General features: G+C 35.2%; 2 protein-coding genes across 7 annotated transcripts in view; both read right to left on the minus strand.

The window, feature by feature from the left end:
• The window catches only part of ghrhrl (growth hormone releasing hormone receptor, like), a 58571-nt gene extending 49405 nt beyond the window's left edge, over window positions 1-9166 (minus strand). For 2 of the 3 annotated variants that reach the window (XM_067445590.1, XM_067445589.1), the window contains exon 1: window positions 7060-7964. In XM_067445590.1, the coding sequence (XP_067301691.1) occupies window positions 7060-7236 (177 nt within the window). In that variant the 5' untranslated portion in view covers window positions 7237-7964. Of the gene's footprint in view, window positions 1-7059; window positions 7965-8636 lie in introns of those variants that run through there. The other variant, XM_067445591.1, reaches the window with a different exon arrangement.
• Window positions 9167-10264: 1098 nt separating this feature from the next.
• LOC137078373 (FYVE and coiled-coil domain-containing protein 1-like) overlaps window positions 10265-16758 on the minus strand; it is a 41368-nt gene continuing 34874 nt past the window's right edge. For all 4 annotated transcript variants that reach the window (XM_067445595.1, XM_067445593.1, XM_067445592.1 and 1 more), the window contains exons 15-18: window positions 15137-15232; window positions 14526-14736; window positions 13052-13161; window positions 10265-11809 (exon numbers count right to left, since the gene is read on the minus strand). In XM_067445595.1, the coding sequence (XP_067301696.1) occupies window positions 11734-11809; window positions 13052-13161; window positions 14526-14736; window positions 15137-15232 (493 nt within the window). In that variant the 3' untranslated portion in view covers window positions 10265-11733. The remainder of the gene's footprint in view (window positions 11810-13051; window positions 13162-14525; window positions 14737-15136; window positions 15233-16758) is intronic.

A 16758-nucleotide genomic window follows, 5' to 3' on the forward strand; every position in this document is an offset into this window, starting at 1 on the left:
TGGGGTTCCGTCCTGAACTTCTGGTTGCAGACAATACTTACATTAAAAAAAGAAAAGAAATCATCAACATCCTCATTAATGTAGTATTAATATTGTACCGTGAGAGCACATCAAGTTTACAAGCAATAAATCTCTGCTTACAAGCGGAATCTCAATCCATTCTCTCGCACAAAACTGGACTCACAGAAATTGCGTGTGCGCTCACATTTTGTGCACTCTGCATGTGCACTCATGAATCTGTGTACTCTTTCACTAGAATTGTTTTCTCTGATTTAATGCTGCAAGAACTGCAACATTATAGCGTGGGGACACACACAGACAGAAACATTAATCGGCACATTTGCGAGTGAATGTAAATGAATATTTATATATAGTACACATAACAGTAGTACATTTATCTAACAACATTAGTACTAAAGAAGAAGAAAGGGCCTCGATCTGATACTGTGCATCACTGTTAATTAGTAGTTACTTAATAGTTATTCCTTGTGAAGCTGAATTAGTAGTTATTTAATAGTAGTTCTTAAGGAGGCATAACTGAATTGAATAGTTACTGATTAACTAATTGATACTTAACACAATTAAAAAATGCTATTACATATTGATTAGTTAACACTCATTCCTTAGTAGTTAATATTAGTGACTTGAGTGTTAATGAAGAATTATTCATTAGTACTGCAGTAACTCTTTATTAGTTATGCATTAAGTAAGAAACAGTATTCTAAAGTGTTACCCAAAATATTTGCACTTAATGCAAATGGGATCTACTCCAGTAATATTTTTCCAGGAGAGGAAAACCCACATTTAAAAAAAAAATGTTTTGCTTCCAATGCTCATGCATACAACGGACACTTTACTGTCCAATGAGGTCACAGGAGAGGATCTGTTAATGGCAGTGAAGCGAGGTCACATGATAATGACAGCACGGCAGATGTAGTAGTCCATGTAGTAAGTCAGAATTACACATTTCACACTACACACATTCATAATATATACAACATAACTTTTAGCCTAATGCGTGAGTCAGTGTATGCGTGTAAAAAACTTCTCGGGTGTAACCTCACTAGATATTTTCTGGAATTTTCTGCTAAAGGAAAGGTTAAAATATAGTTGAAGGCGATGTCAATGAAGGCAGGTCAAACTGAACTCACTATCCACCTAACATCACCTCTTCAGTTTCTCTAAGCTGCCAAATTCTCTTCTGATAGCAGTAATCCAGATAGAGCTCTGTTAACATTATACACTTTACTCTATTTTTAGAAAGTTAGACTAGAAGAGGAAGATCCCAAAATGCCATGGACTAGAATTGAGTTTGTGAGACAGGCTTCCCCTGTGTGCTTTTATATGGGTGTTACTTCAAGTTGTTGCTTCAAGGTTACATTATCCGTCGGGAAACAGCAGAATTAGGTTACACTACTATCTGGGTAAATCTCAAGAAAACTGTCTGGGTCATATTTCACCTGAAAATCAAAAGAAACCTCAATGGAGTGTGCAAGTGTGTGCATGTTTATATTTATATCAAGAAATCTATCTATCTATCTATCTATCTATCTATCTATCTATCTATCTATCTATCTATCTATCTATCTATCTATCTATCTATCTATCTATCTATCTATCTATCTATCTATCTATCTATCTATCTATCTATCTATCTATCTATCTATCCATCCATCTGTCTATCCATCCATCATCCATCCGTCAATCCATCCATCCATCTGTCAATCCATCCATCCATCCATCCGTCAATCCATCCATCCATCTGTCAATCCATCCATCCATCCATCCATCCATCCATCCATCCGAAATGAAATATGGCTGTGACTTCTTTATGAGAGTCATTCATCTATTAGTATGTCTTTTAAAGTGATGGAATCCACTAGTATTGTATTTATGCCTGACCATGAAATGAATCAAACCTCTATCTATGGTTTCCCCTCATAATAACTGCGAGTGCAAGCAGTAATTTAATCAGTGCTGACATCTTTTAGAGTAAGTGTTGATTTGCAAATATTCAGCCACATTTAACATTCATTCATAAAGTCTCACACGCACATCATTGCACAAAATAATCTCCACTACCACCATGTTCTAATATTGGCTTTATTTATGTACGTTTAATATATTAATAATAAACTTGACCCGTGCACTCGGGCATGTTCAGAGTCGCATTCGGTTTGATTAGTGTAAAAATGAGAGAAGAGAGACAGTGCTTTTGTCACTAATGCTTTTGATTCTCTAGACATGAAATAAAAAGAGAGTCCATTAATGCATTCATGCTGTTACTAAGACATCACTCTTTTACATCATCTGGAAAAAATGTAAGTGATAGCAGCCCATGCAAAACTCACTGGCGTGATGCTAGGCGGTTGTTGTTGGTTGGTTGCAAGCGTTGCTATGTGGTTGCTAGGTTATTCTAGGTGGCTGCTGACACCAAATTAAAACAGCGCACTTCAAAGTCTCACCGGTCCCTTCTTCAGTGTACACTTACGTTCAGATGTCTGGGGTTGGTTTCTGAAAGAAGTTTCTTATGATTAATATTACCATTTGAAATAGCTGTTTTCTTGTTGAATCTGTTTTAATTTATTCCTGTGATCATTACACCAGTCTTCAGTGTCACATGATCCTTCAGAAATCAGTCTATGATAGTTTGCATTTTTAAAACAGTTGTTCTGCTTTATAATTTGATGGAAATCGTGATGCGTATTTTTTCAGGATTCTTTGATCAATAAATAAGAGCATCCATTTAAAGTCACCACGAATCAAAATAACTTCTCCTCCCTCTTGCAGGAACATCTCTTTCTCTTTTCTGATGATGTGTTTACTGGCACGAGGGCGGGGCAACCTGACATTTGCATGACATCATAACAATAGCAAACCACAAACATCCAATCAATTCCCCATAGACAAAATCAAGCCCCACCCTACATTATGTCTTGATCAAAAGGCCATTTATCTTGGATATACATCACAATAGCAAAGAAAGACTATCGCAATTTCCGTTTCAAGCCGAATTCAATGCACCTTCGCAGAATATACATTAATGTATGTTAAAAACACCTTCTGACCCTAAACAACAGTGATGCTTGCCTCAGTCTGTATATTTATAAATGTACACTATCCATCCCAGAAGAAAAGCTTGCTGTTTGGATTTAAAAAGGCAAATGCTTAAGAGCCTCTTGATGGAAATAAATGTAAATGTTAAGGTGCATCAATTCAGGACTGCCCACCGGTGGGCAAAACAAGGTTTCCCTCCAATGTCTGCTAGTCATTTTGATCAGGTTTGTTGTAAGTTCTAATGAAGTAAGACAGTGATATTAAAATACCAAATTCAATATAGACCTTATTGATGTTGCATACTTTGTAAGGGCAAGCAGATGAACACAGAATAGTAAAGCAACACAAGTTTTCTCGTTAAGTGATAAGTGTTTTGTTTTTTAAGTGTGCATTATTAAAAAGGTGTAAACCGAATTTGATCTTTTAATATCACCGTTTTAATAAATTAAGGCATTTTAAGGGTGGGTTGCACTAATAATGATTCTTTAGCCTGGCGTCGGTTCACCCTCTGCCTGATCAGCCCTTTAATTGAATTCAATTAATCAAAATAATTCTTCATGCTTCCTCTCAACCACAGTTTGAGCTGATGAATCTTGACATTGTCATCCTGGAATATGTCATGATGTGTCTTCCGGCATGGTTGTTTAAGAAATGAAAGCTACACACTCCATCAGTTAGGGTCAGAAGAACTGTTGCCAAACATATAACATGCTCGAAACATAAAAATCACTGCAATAATGATCGAAACACTGACTCTTAAGCATTTTCCAATTTAAATCAAAACAGCCACTTTTATTTTGGCTGGGCAGTGTATCTTGAACAAAACCTTGTATTATAAACACAACAACTAATCTAAAAACGATATGCCAACCGAACCACTGATTCCATTGATGAATTCCAAAGGACTGAAATGTTAATGTACTTCTGCAAAGAAAATGAAAAAGAAAATGCTTATTCGTATGAGCACTTATAAAAAACACCTGCACCATATCAAACCATCTGTCGGGTTTACAGAGAGCTCTATTATACTGCGCATCCTCCCTGGAGAACATTCATCTCCATTCTACAGGATAGCACACAGATCCATTAACCGCCCTGTTTCCAAGAAGGGTCCCCCTCAGTTCAGCACGCAGATGGCGCTTCTGCATCCACATTTACTTCATATAGATGGGTTTCGGAGCAGTTGTCAAGGAAATGGGCTGACAAGTGCACAAACAAATGCACTAGAGGAAAGTTGAGTGTGCGCTTTTTTTTTTTGACGGCGAGAAAACCTGAGAACATTTTGATATCCTCCAGCATTTACCAGCTCACAATGCATTATATTCCAAAATAAAAGTCATTTTGAAACACAGAAGAAAGAGACAAAATATTCAATACAGAAAGATGAGCTGACAACCTTCTTGTGAGAAAGTTACTAGGTAAAATAAGACATGTGTCCAACTCCAAATAGGCCTATCCATCTGAAGTCATTTTCACTTGCTCTCAAATCCACATTGGCAAAGGAGAATTTAACACTCCACAAAAGCGTTTTTTTCTTTTCTTTTTCTTCTCTTTTCTTAGAAACAGCAAATGGCATAATATAAACTCAACCTCAGACAGCAAACTTGACATCAGAAGTGATGCAATTTCAGTTTTCCATCAGAGCTGGAGTTTAGAGTGGCTGAAACAAAGAGATGCGAGTGATGGAGGAAGACCATAATTTGCCAGCAGTGGGAAACAAGAATGCATGTTCTGGCCATAAACGCACCTCAAAAAAGGCTCTTAATGATCCTTTACAAGAACTGATTACATCTCCCTACACCATGCTTGCTGAATGAAATTCAATATCTTATTTTGAGGTGCAGATTCCAAAAATAGCGTCTGTTTTGTTGTCCAACACGTCACAACATATGATGTGCATTCCCTAGCATTCCACAACCATTCGTATGAAGTCTTGTATTATCCTAGAATTGGCAGAAATACTGCCACAAACACGATTCCTCTCTCCCTCAGAGTAAGGCCGTTCAATTCTCAGACAATTTTTAATCAAGCCAATAAGATGACATTTTGTTCTGCGTAATCTTGATTTCAAGGTTAGAATTACAGTCCGTGACAGAGGAAAATGCAAATATGACCCAGATGTTTTTTGGCTACATCTGTGGGTGTTTTACTACATCTAAACAGCGACAGAAAATTACAGATTTTGTCAAAAGGGAATTATTTATTTATAAACTGTGTTTATGTAACGTTCTTTGACATTAAATCAAGTATTTGAAAAATGTTCCCACTCCTTTGGAGATTGTAAGTTCCAAACCTTTCGTTCATCTCCAAAACACTCCAAATCTTTTTGATGAAATCAGTCGGCGTGATGAATGAACCTCACCGGTTCTTGCGGAAGCTCAGACGTGCTGCATAAAATGAGAATGAACCTCATTGGTTCTTGCTCGTCAAGCTTTACCACAACTGATGTGGGAGTTGATGAATATTTAGTTGTAAATAATATATATAGAGAGTAATAGTATCTAAATCATATAAATTGATTGTGCCTCTTTAGAAAATTAAGACTTAAGTTTAATTCATATCGATCACTTTTATGACCTCTTTATGAAGTTTTTGAAGCTCTCAGATTTCATTTTTTTAAAAAAATCTTCATTTGTGTTCCGAAGATGAACGAAAGTCTGGAACGAAATGATGGTGATTAATGAATGACAGAATTAATTTTTAGGTGAACTGTCCCTTTAAATTACACACTTTTACTTTTTTTTGTCATTAAAACCTAAACTTTTGACATTTTGTTATTTTGATAAATGGATGAAAGCTAATATATAATTTGAAAAAAAAAAAACATTTGTTATAATTTGTTGAAAAAAGCCTGTACTTAATGGAATTTTACATTTACAATTTTACACCAGATGTTTCATCTGGTCAAAGGCAAAAATGTAAAAAAAAAAAAAAAAAAAAAAAAAGGACCTATGGACCAGCAAACAAAGAAAGAAAGATAAAATGTCTAAAATTGAAACATTTCTAGTGACCGATCACATCTAATTTTTTCAGTGGGCCAAATTGATTTTCTGTGAATTGATGCAATTTCATTCACAGAAATTAAATTAGGCTAACTGAAAAAATTAAGATGTGATTGGTCACTAGAACATTTACATTATTTACAGTTTAGCTTGCCATTTTTGTATGTATATTGCATGTAATACCACTGAATTAACCCAACATATGCATATAATAAAGAGAGCGCTGCACTGGAAACAATTTTTGCATGCTGTTTCGCCTACAATAGTAATAGGCTACTAGAAATCGTATACTGTGCAGTTTGTAGCCTACATAGGCTAGGCTACTAACGTACACACGTAAACGTGACACTTTCCAATTTATCAAAGCACGAGCTTCATAACAAAGATCCTCAAAGATCCTCTATTTAATTCACACAATAATGTATTATTAAGATATTATATATCTATAAACTTATATCCCCGCCCTGCTGGCTCCAATCAGGCAACCATGACAGAAAACTCGCACGTAAAATGATTGACAGGAAAAGGTGACTTGCTGCTCGTCCGGGTATTTTAATTGGCTAAATAGCTTTCTCCACTTCTAAAGCATTTCCTTAACGTGCACGTGGGATATTATTGCGTGCAATAATGAATTAAGAGCACATCATATTCTCGCAGAGCCCAATATAATATTTAGTGAAACAATACAAAGTTAAGTTAATACAGGAGATACAGCTAAAACACAATAGGCTAATCATCCTCATTAAGATGAGCGTGGGTTCATTTCATTAGCTGAACGAAGCACAAACTACACACCTAAAGTCTCGCCTGGTTATAAATATTATCACACAAATGTGCAATGTAAAAAGTAGTATACATGCAAGCATAAAAAAAATGCAGTGAGTTTTTTTTTTTTTAATGAAATGCATCTCATTAGTTGAATGTATCATGTGTAACATTACTATCAAAATGTTTTCATAATAAAACATAATGGTGAATAAATTAGGATGTGCATACTTACAGTTGTAAGAGATGCCAAGCACAGGATCCCACGAACACACGAACGCATGACTCCAGTCGTGTCCACACAGCGCGCGCTGACAGCTGTAGTTAGATCAAATGCTTTATAGGCCGAGTCTGGCCAATCAGAAGAGAGAGAGAAGAGCAGAGGAGAGCAGAGCAGAGCAGCATACATCATTCATAGGACTGCACATGGCGCGTTGAAAACCTTTCCATCCTAACCGTAAGGAATTGACACAGATGCACTTTTTTACAGCTCAATTTACTTTCCTCAGGCCAGACGAGAAAAGGCCAGTTTTTGAATTACTGTAGGCTATTGATATTCATCAAACACTAGCGTTTGTTCTAAACATCTAAAGTTAATTATTAAACTGCTTAGGCAGACTCAGTTCAAATTTCTTGTGAAGTTCGTTTAATTTCTAGACGCACAACAGCATCTATTTAATCTATTCAATTGTGCAAATACACTTTTTGGATAGAAACAAACACTTACAGCTACACTGTGTAACTTTTTTAGTTTATTCTTAGCTAAAAACACTTAGTTCTTTCAAAAATATATGTGCTCATTAATGTATTTTTACTTCTTTCAAGTAATAAAGTATTCTCGTAAGTTAATAATATGCCATTGAAAATACATACGGGTGAGGGGTTCGAATGCCGGTCGCCATGTTGCCCCTCCATCTTGAAAGTACATTAGCCAAAGAGGGACATACCCGTAAATTCAAGCTTCACCTTTCGCGTTTTAACACTCAATGGCAACGTGTCGAATAAGAAGAGGGGGATTGCCATGTTAATCTTGGACTAAATCGGCCACCGTATGAGTTAAAACAAAATCAGAATTGAGAGGAACAGAAACTATTATTCAATGGATGGTCATATACCTTTTCACCGCTAGATGGGGGCAAATATCACACAGTGTAGCTTTAAAGTACCCATGAACAATATTTTTTTGTTGGGGCATATATATATATATATATGTTAGCCTAACTGTTATCTATAAGCTAGTGTGCTACAAAACAATGACAAAATTCACATTTTGTAGATAAAATCATTCAAAACTTACAGTCTCTCACACATCATTTCAATATGGATACATTATTTTGATGACATCACTCTGCACTTCAGATGTTCTGTCCAATCAAATGTTCTCTAGAATCTGAAGCCCCGCCCCATACATTATATAAATAGACACTGAAGCTGTTGAAGTCACTCATTCACCCCAAGATTTTATTTTCAATAATTGAATTGCACATTTGCATGTTTACTTCAAAAAAATGTATTGTTTGGTAAGTAAGTTTTATTTAGATTTTTTATTTTAATATTATTTTGCCTATTTGTTTAATTTTTAATGATTTAATTCTAATTTAATTAATTGCTTGTCATCAACTAACGAACCCTCTGCAATTTCTTGGCGAACCCTCAGGGGTTCCTAAGCCCCCGTTTGGGAAACACTGTTCTACTTGATGAATGGCACAAAGTGAACTATATCGGGGGTAGAGTGCGATTTAGACAGTATAAATATGTTTTCCTAGCCTGACAAGCCAGACCCACATCAAGATGTTTGGTCTGGAAACTCACCATAGACAGGGCTCAATCCGAGGGGCTGGATAAACGTCGTCGTTCAAACTCCCTCTGCACACAATTGGATATCGCTACAACCAACCAGAGCAACGTGAAGCGGAGCTAGTTGACAGATAAAACATTCGCCGTATCCGGTCGGCAAAACTCCGAACACATCTTCCCTTTTTAAGAATGACTTCAGTGCTGTTCTTTGTTCTTTTCTCAGAGAAAAGCTTAACTCCAAGTCTTCCAGAGTCGCAGTCAAAGCTTATTCGAAAGACCGCCATTCGCCAGTTTCTGTTTACTAGAAGCACGCAAACGCAGCTCGGCCGTCATTATGTTAAGCCCCCCCAACCGACTCTATACACGATGTGATTGGCCCGACCAGAGTTTGGCTTTTACAGCACAGAACTGTCTTGAGAGTTGCTAGATGACACTCGCGGCAGATTAGATATGCTGCTGCTAGTGTGAGTCTAGATTTCTAGGCTAATGTTTTCTATTAGGGCAAATTAAGTCTGGTTTCACAATAGTGTCGAGAGCACTCAGTCTGCCCCGGTCCACAAGAGCACAGAGCGGATCACATGCCAGAAAATGCATCAGGCCCATTTGAATTCTGCACAGAATGCTGTATTTTAAAGCGATATGGAGGAGAAATGGTTCGAGCTGTGATATAAACAAAATGTAATTGGCTATTTAAAAAAAGGGGAGGAGCTGTTTGATATGTCCGGCCCTTTGTTGTATCCAACACATTGAATAATGCTGTGCATTTCAGTGGCCCTTTAAAAAGTGTTCTCAGTATTTTTCAGGCAATTAAAGGCAAACTATGTAACTTTTGGCCCTGGTTAAAAAAACAAACACACCTGCATTTTGATGAAGAACATTGTTTTGGTTGTGCTTTGGCTCTGCGTGATGATTTGTCTGTGACTATAAATATGGTTATCCTACTGCTTATAAAACATTCACTGCTAGGCTTAAGACGTATGACCAGCTTAGAAGGAAAGGATCTCAAGCTCCCTAGACATTATACCCATTAACAGAAACGATAATTACTGGGGAAAAAACACACAGGTGAATGACACACTCAGGTGAATGACACACTCAGGTGAATGACATGTTTCCCGCAAAAACCATCCCGGCAGGTCTGAAATATAAACACTTGTAATGGACTTACCATAGTAATTCAGGGTAAGACAAAAACATGTTTTGGAAGGAGTGATGATGTGTTAACTCATTATTTAAATGTATTTAATTCTGAACAAAAGCTTTAAAAAAAGAGTATTAGCATGTACGTATACTTACATGTGATGAAGACTCCGGTCATATAAATGGTGCTTTCCAGGTTTTATTCTACATAGAGAAGGTCACCCCTCATTTTGACGTCACATGACCAGCAATGTTACTAGCAGAAGAATGAGTTACTATAAAGATAGACACACACACACACACACACACACACACACACACACACACACACACACACACACACACACACACACACACACACACACACACACAACGCATAATGCCAATACAGATGATACAAGCCTTATTATATATAATAAGTCTTATTCAGAAAAACATCCATACTGAAAATAAAGCTGGTTTATCATCACATGCACGTGTGTACAAAAACTGTTGCACTGATGTTCAACTGATAAAACTTTATTACATGTAAAGGGTTCTGCAAATTGTAAACATTGCGAAATGATTGCATAGATTCACAAATACCATAATTAAAATGTGACATTCATGAATTATTCACAATTTCCTGAACAACAGCTTTTAAAAATTACTCCAAAAAGAATCAATTCATTTAAAATACCCTTGAGAAAATATTTAAAATTGCACATAGTTCAAAAAGGAGCTAGAGATATGATATAAATATATAAACAAATCTTCTTAAGAGCAGCAGTCTAGTTTAGCTTTGTCACCAGGAAAAAATAAATGTCAACCTTACACCGGAATAAACGTGTCTTGCTCGTTCAAAGTCTTTTAAAAAGTGAGACAGCTCATTAAATGCACATTTAACAGCCTTAGTGTTCATATTACTAAAGTCTGATGACTTACCAGGATCCAGGATGAGGATTCAGAAATGCACATTCTACAGTTTAGAGTAAACAGCAATTGAACATGTCAAAAAATATTATGTATCAGTAAACCAATATTATCAGATTGAAAAACGGACTTATATTTGCAAAAATATACTCTGTGCAAGTGCTATACGAGTATAAAGTATTTGCCATTTCATTCAATTATTTGCAAGCTAAATTACTGCATAGAGTAGACTAATAAAAAAGTGCCATATTTGCATGTACATTGTGCATATATAATGTTGTTTATAGTAGTGAAATAGTTCAATTGCTGTCACACCAGTGACAATTTGACCTAGTTGGTGGGGACTACTAAATTAAGTCAAACTGATATACAACTTAAAGGGCTCTGTCATGACACAACATCTTATATCTAAAAATATAAGACGCTTATTACTTGTTGTTGTTGTTGTAGCATACAGTTTTACCCTGTATGGAATTCTCTTCATTATTGATTCAAATGGTTAAAGAGGCTTTCTTGAAATAAAAAAGACTTAAAATTTCTCAAAATACTGACAGTTAACATGACAAAAAATGTCTGTGTAAACTCAAGAGCATATAAAAGTACTATGTTGGACATATATAGTGGAAGTGCTGTGAAATCTTTGCAAACAGCAGCCATTTTTGGATATCTCAAGTCTTGTTTGCAGAAAACATTTTAATCGTGTCATTATCTTTGCATGTTTACCCACGTGTGATGCTTTAAATTCATCTGTAGTGTTTGAAAAAGCATAGTAAAATACTGAATCCACAAGGAAAATAAAACAGAAAAAAGAAACACTTGCAAATAATCCTCTTCCGAATGAGTATATGTGCTTTAGAAACCCTTCCATGACACTTACCACAGGTCACAACAAATAAACTCAGCGGTTAAAACAAAAACTAATAGTATACTAACCCAAACAACTGGAAAACAGAAACCCCTTGGCACACAAGAACAGGTCTGAAATGAATAAGGATAATCCAAAGGAATAAAACGCTAACAGTCAGTTCACACGAGGATGCTACACACCACTAAGTCACTTTTAAGGGAAGTCGCTTCCATCGTAGATGATTGGTTTCTCAATGGTCAGTTGGTAGTTGACCTTCTTGGAGAGAAATCTGTTGAAAAGAAAACAGAAAAGAAATAGCAATTGCTTAATTTCAGATATCATAAATGAAACGATTCAGTTGCAGAATTGGAACATCTACATATGCAGCAGATATTAAATTCTAATAGTGACTGGCATTTGCATGTTAATCACACTAATCACAAACTGATAAAGAAATATACAATTTTCTAAATAGATTCAACTCATTTTTATCAGTATTGAATTAAATATGTATTGTTTATATTTCTCAACACTTAAGTTTATCTCTGAATATTTTGATATTGTTATTGTTATACATGAAACGTGTTCGATTTTGCAAAGTCCAAATGGGATATCAGGTACATTAGCACTCAAAAGTGCGGTATGTTTTTGTTTTTTTCAGGAAATTCTTAAGTAATTAATTCTTGGATTATGCAAGCATGCATTACATTTGATCAAAAGTGACAAAGACAAACAAAACAAAAACATTTTGTGCTTTAAAAAAAAGTTTAAAAAATGACAAAGAAATGAAGCAACACAACTGATTTCATCTGATACTAATCAGAAATGTTTCTTGAGCAGCAAATCATCATATTAGAATGAGTCTAAAGGATCCTGTGACACTGAAGACTGGAGGAACTATGCTGAAAATTCACAGGAAGAAACTACATTTTGAAATATAATATGATAGAAAACAGTTATTTAAAAAAAAACGCATATTTTTTTACCGCATATTTAATTAAACAAATGCACCTTTGGTGAGCTGTGTTGGGGTAACGTGTGTTATATAATCAGATTGTTATTATATTATCAAATGTTCATTCATGATATTAGGAATGGAATTTTTACCAGTAACAATGGCTATTTTTAATGTTGCATTTCAAAATTGTACATTCTTGATATCAACAAATTAATATCTGTAATTGTGGAAATGCCTTATCTGTCAACAATACACGCAATGTCTTAGAATTCTTTCCAAATAACATATCTCAGCAGACAGCATAATATTGCCACCTTTGTGTCAATAGTGTGCCTATGATGCTATAAAACAAGGTCTAACTAGGCAACATATATAGGCAGCATATGAAATGCAGAAAAGTGCAAAAAAATGCTTTGCACAGCAGAGTACACTATTGCACTGAGGTAAGTAAAAAATCTGTCTGACACTGTAGTAAACATCAGCAAAACGTTAAAGAGTACATTTATTTTCTGAGAAGCACAAGCTCTGAAAGGTTTCCCTGAATGTGTAAATGTCACTTGTGTGTTACAGTACCTGGAAAATGAGTTGTCAAAGATGAGTGTGTAGACTCCTGGGTTGCGGACTTTGAGTTGGCCCTGTATGGTCTCTTTGTGCGAGTTACAGCGTGTGAGAGGAATCAGAACCTGAACCACAGGGACACAAAGATTTAGCATCGTCTGAAATAAAAGGGCAGCTTAGATTCAAGGTAAGGGTGCTCTGATTGATAGAGTGCCAATCGATAATAGCTATATACATTTATCAATGGTCTCTATAGAGAATGTGAAGCTGACATCACGCCATGTTGAGTTCTGGGCAACTGTCTTGTTTAGACGCAATATTAGGAGTATCGCGCCTTTCTGCTATTGAGTTTAATACAGTATTTTGATTTTCTGTTGTGATTATTAAAAATGTCACCTGAACCTATATATGAAACCTAAATGAAACTATATATACACACACACACACACACACACACACACACACACACACACACACACACACACACACACACAGATTATCATTGGCGGCCAAGGCTCACTGATGCACGTGGGGAGCAAAAATCCTTACACTTGTCCATTTTTCCTGATTTTTCTAACACATCAACTTTAAGGATAAACTGTTCACTTGCTGCCAGATATATCTCACCCACAAACAGGTGCTGTGATGAAGAGACAATCAGTGTTATTCACTTCATAATGTTATGCCTGATTGGTGTATATTAAAGTTAAAAACAAGTAAAAGAATAAAACTAAAACTAATAAATTAATAAAACTTAAAATGAAAATTGAAAATATTAAAATAAAGTTACATTTATTAAAGTATAAAGTTAAAGTTAATTCTCAATATCCCTAAACAATACAACAGTATATAAATAATTCTAAAATAACACAAACTGCAAGTTATCAAACACAAAGCAGCTAACTACATTAATGCTATTTAATCGAGCAATTTTTTATTTTAAGATTTATTATTTTAATATATATTAGTATTAAACGTACAGAAAAGGAACATCTCAATTAGGGTGAATTTATCAAACATACACAATTAAATTTAGAATTAAATCCAACTAAATAATACTGTTAATAACACCAGATTTTTAATTTTTAAATAAATTATTTAAAAACAACTCTATTTAACTAAATATTCGCTATTAAAAAAATCTAAAATAAAGACAATGTACAGCAACTTAAAAATGTCCATCTATTCCATTTAAAATGATCTCCTTTTCCATAGAAGAAAGTCAGTGTAAATAATAACAATTTGTTATTCCCCAGCACTAAAAGCGAGGCAATATTTAGAGTTATGAAGTGAGCTTTAATAAATCAGGTTAACACACAAAGACACCCATTACCAAATTATACATGTCATGAGGCTGTAATGAGAATTTTTCCATGAACTATTATAGCATCTCACAAATTAGGGCATATTTTACAGCAATATCAGTTTGGAACTGTAGTGCTGGTCAACCTTTGCATGCTCAACAGGTGTTGAAGTGCATGTTTGTTACCTTGGCCTGCTCAACAGGTGTGTCAAGTGTCTCTCTGTACACCACAGTGAAGGAGATGCTCTTTGGCTCGGACGAGAAAACCCAGCAGATGATGGGCCCGTGGTCGCCCACAGTGATGGGAATGGTGCTATAGCAACTGGACTTAACAAAGAGCTCGCGGGAACCATCGCCGAAATGAGGAATCTCATCTATATCCAGAGGCACAGAGGCCCTACAGAAAGACATGCACAGAATCAACAGTAATAGTGGAGCAGGGTGTGTGTGTGTGTGTGTGTGTGTGTGCGTGCGTGCGTGCGTATGTTTGTGAAACATCAGGACACAAATGTGTATAATGACATGAATATGACAAAGGTATTACAAGGAGAGGGTGAAATATGAGGACATTCCCCATGTCCCTATTTTTCAAAATGCTTATAAATCATACAGGATGAGTTATTTGAGAAAGTCAAAATATGGAGAATGTTTCCTGTGATGGGTAGGTTTAGGGGCAGGGGCAGTGTAGGGGGATAGAAAATACGGTTTGTACAGTATAAAAACCATTACGCCTATGGAGAGTCCCCACATTTCACAAAAACAAACGTGTGCGTGTGTGTGTGCGCATGTATACTCACGTGAGTTCTCCTGACTTTAGGAGGGTGATTTCTGCGTCCTGTACAGAAGAGATCATCTCTTCCTGTTCATCAGGGGTCGCATCACTTGATATGCTACTGTAAAAGACAATAATCATGATAAACTATTAATTTAGGGGACATTTTCTGAAGAAATTTTTTAAGAATTTTCTAAACATGACTTCAATGTACATCTACATCATTTCATCTTCTACTGGGTAAAGAAAAATCATAAAAACGAATCATCTGAAATTACTATTATTACTATTTTAGTTTTTGTTACTGTTTTGCATTTGATTAGATTTTTTAGTTTTCACTTAAATTTTTAAGTGCGTGTCATTTATTTATTAAAATGTGTCTATATAGTATTTATTAATTTTCATTGATTCATTTTAGACTTTTAAGTACTTTGAACAAATGTTGCTTTGGCAACTATAGCTGAATTAAAATAAGTTTTCAAGTAAGAAAAATGTTTTTATTTAATGGTTTTGGTTTATGATGATAACCCTCGTCTAAAGCACAAATAGAGTGAAAGTTGAATAAGTTAGAGTTTGTTTAAATCTTTAACCCCATTTATAAGCTTTTGTACTGATGTTGCTTGTCTTAAAACAGAACTAAAATAGCTAAATTTGCATGCTAAAGCTAGATTATTTATGAAGATGTTTGGTAGGCTCATATGAAAAATCATTCAAATGTTTTTAAATCATTTTCAGAGCAACAACAGCCAAGTTCATTTTTCTGTTTAATCTGTCAAAAAATGCATAATGAAAAATGCAACTATCCTTGATTTATTTCTTTATTTTAATCACAGTTCATTGTACTATGAAAACCTGTCACTTTCACATCTCAAAACCTCCCAATACAATACCTAAGCTACAAAAATAAATAATTCAGAACTTGAATTGCAGCTGTGTTATATAAAATAATACAGGTGAATACATTTGAAAACATTTACACAACCGTTCAAAAGTTTTGGGTTGGTTATGCTTACCAAGGCTACATAAAACATAAAGTAAAAACAGTAATATTGTGAAATATAATTGTAATTAAAAATAACTGTTTTCATTTTTAATATATACAATTTAATTTATTACTGTGATCAAAGCTGAATTTTCAGCATAATTCCTGAAGGATTTGTTGCTCAAGAACCATTTCGGATTATTATCAATGTTGAAAACAGCTATGCTTCTTCATATTTCTGTGAGAACTGTCCCTTTCATTTGGATTCTCTGATGAATAGGAAGCATTTATGGGAAACTGAGATCTTTTGTAACATTTTAAATGCCTTCACTTTTAATCATATTTATCTTTTAATTATTATAGAAATCGGTCACAATCGTACAAATCATTGCAGAGAATGCTACTAAAGGATGGACCAGCCAAACTCTCGACCGGACCTGTCAAACCTGCAAGAACCATTATTCCTTGCCAGTCACATGCCAAAATTATGTATATGTAGAGCTCTTAAATGAACAGTGGCAAAAAAAGGTTTGTCCGTTTAGGGCTACTGTAGAAACATGACGGCACAAAATGGCGACTTCACTGTAAGTGGACCTGCGGTATAGGGGGTAATAAAGGAGATTAAGGTAATAAAAACACAACCTTTCATTATGTAAGGTCTTTAA

This window comes from Pseudorasbora parva, chromosome 6 (assembly GCF_024679245.1).
Source record: "Pseudorasbora parva isolate DD20220531a chromosome 6, ASM2467924v1, whole genome shotgun sequence".
NCBI classification, from domain to species: Eukaryota; Metazoa; Chordata; class Actinopteri; order Cypriniformes; family Gobionidae; genus Pseudorasbora; species Pseudorasbora parva.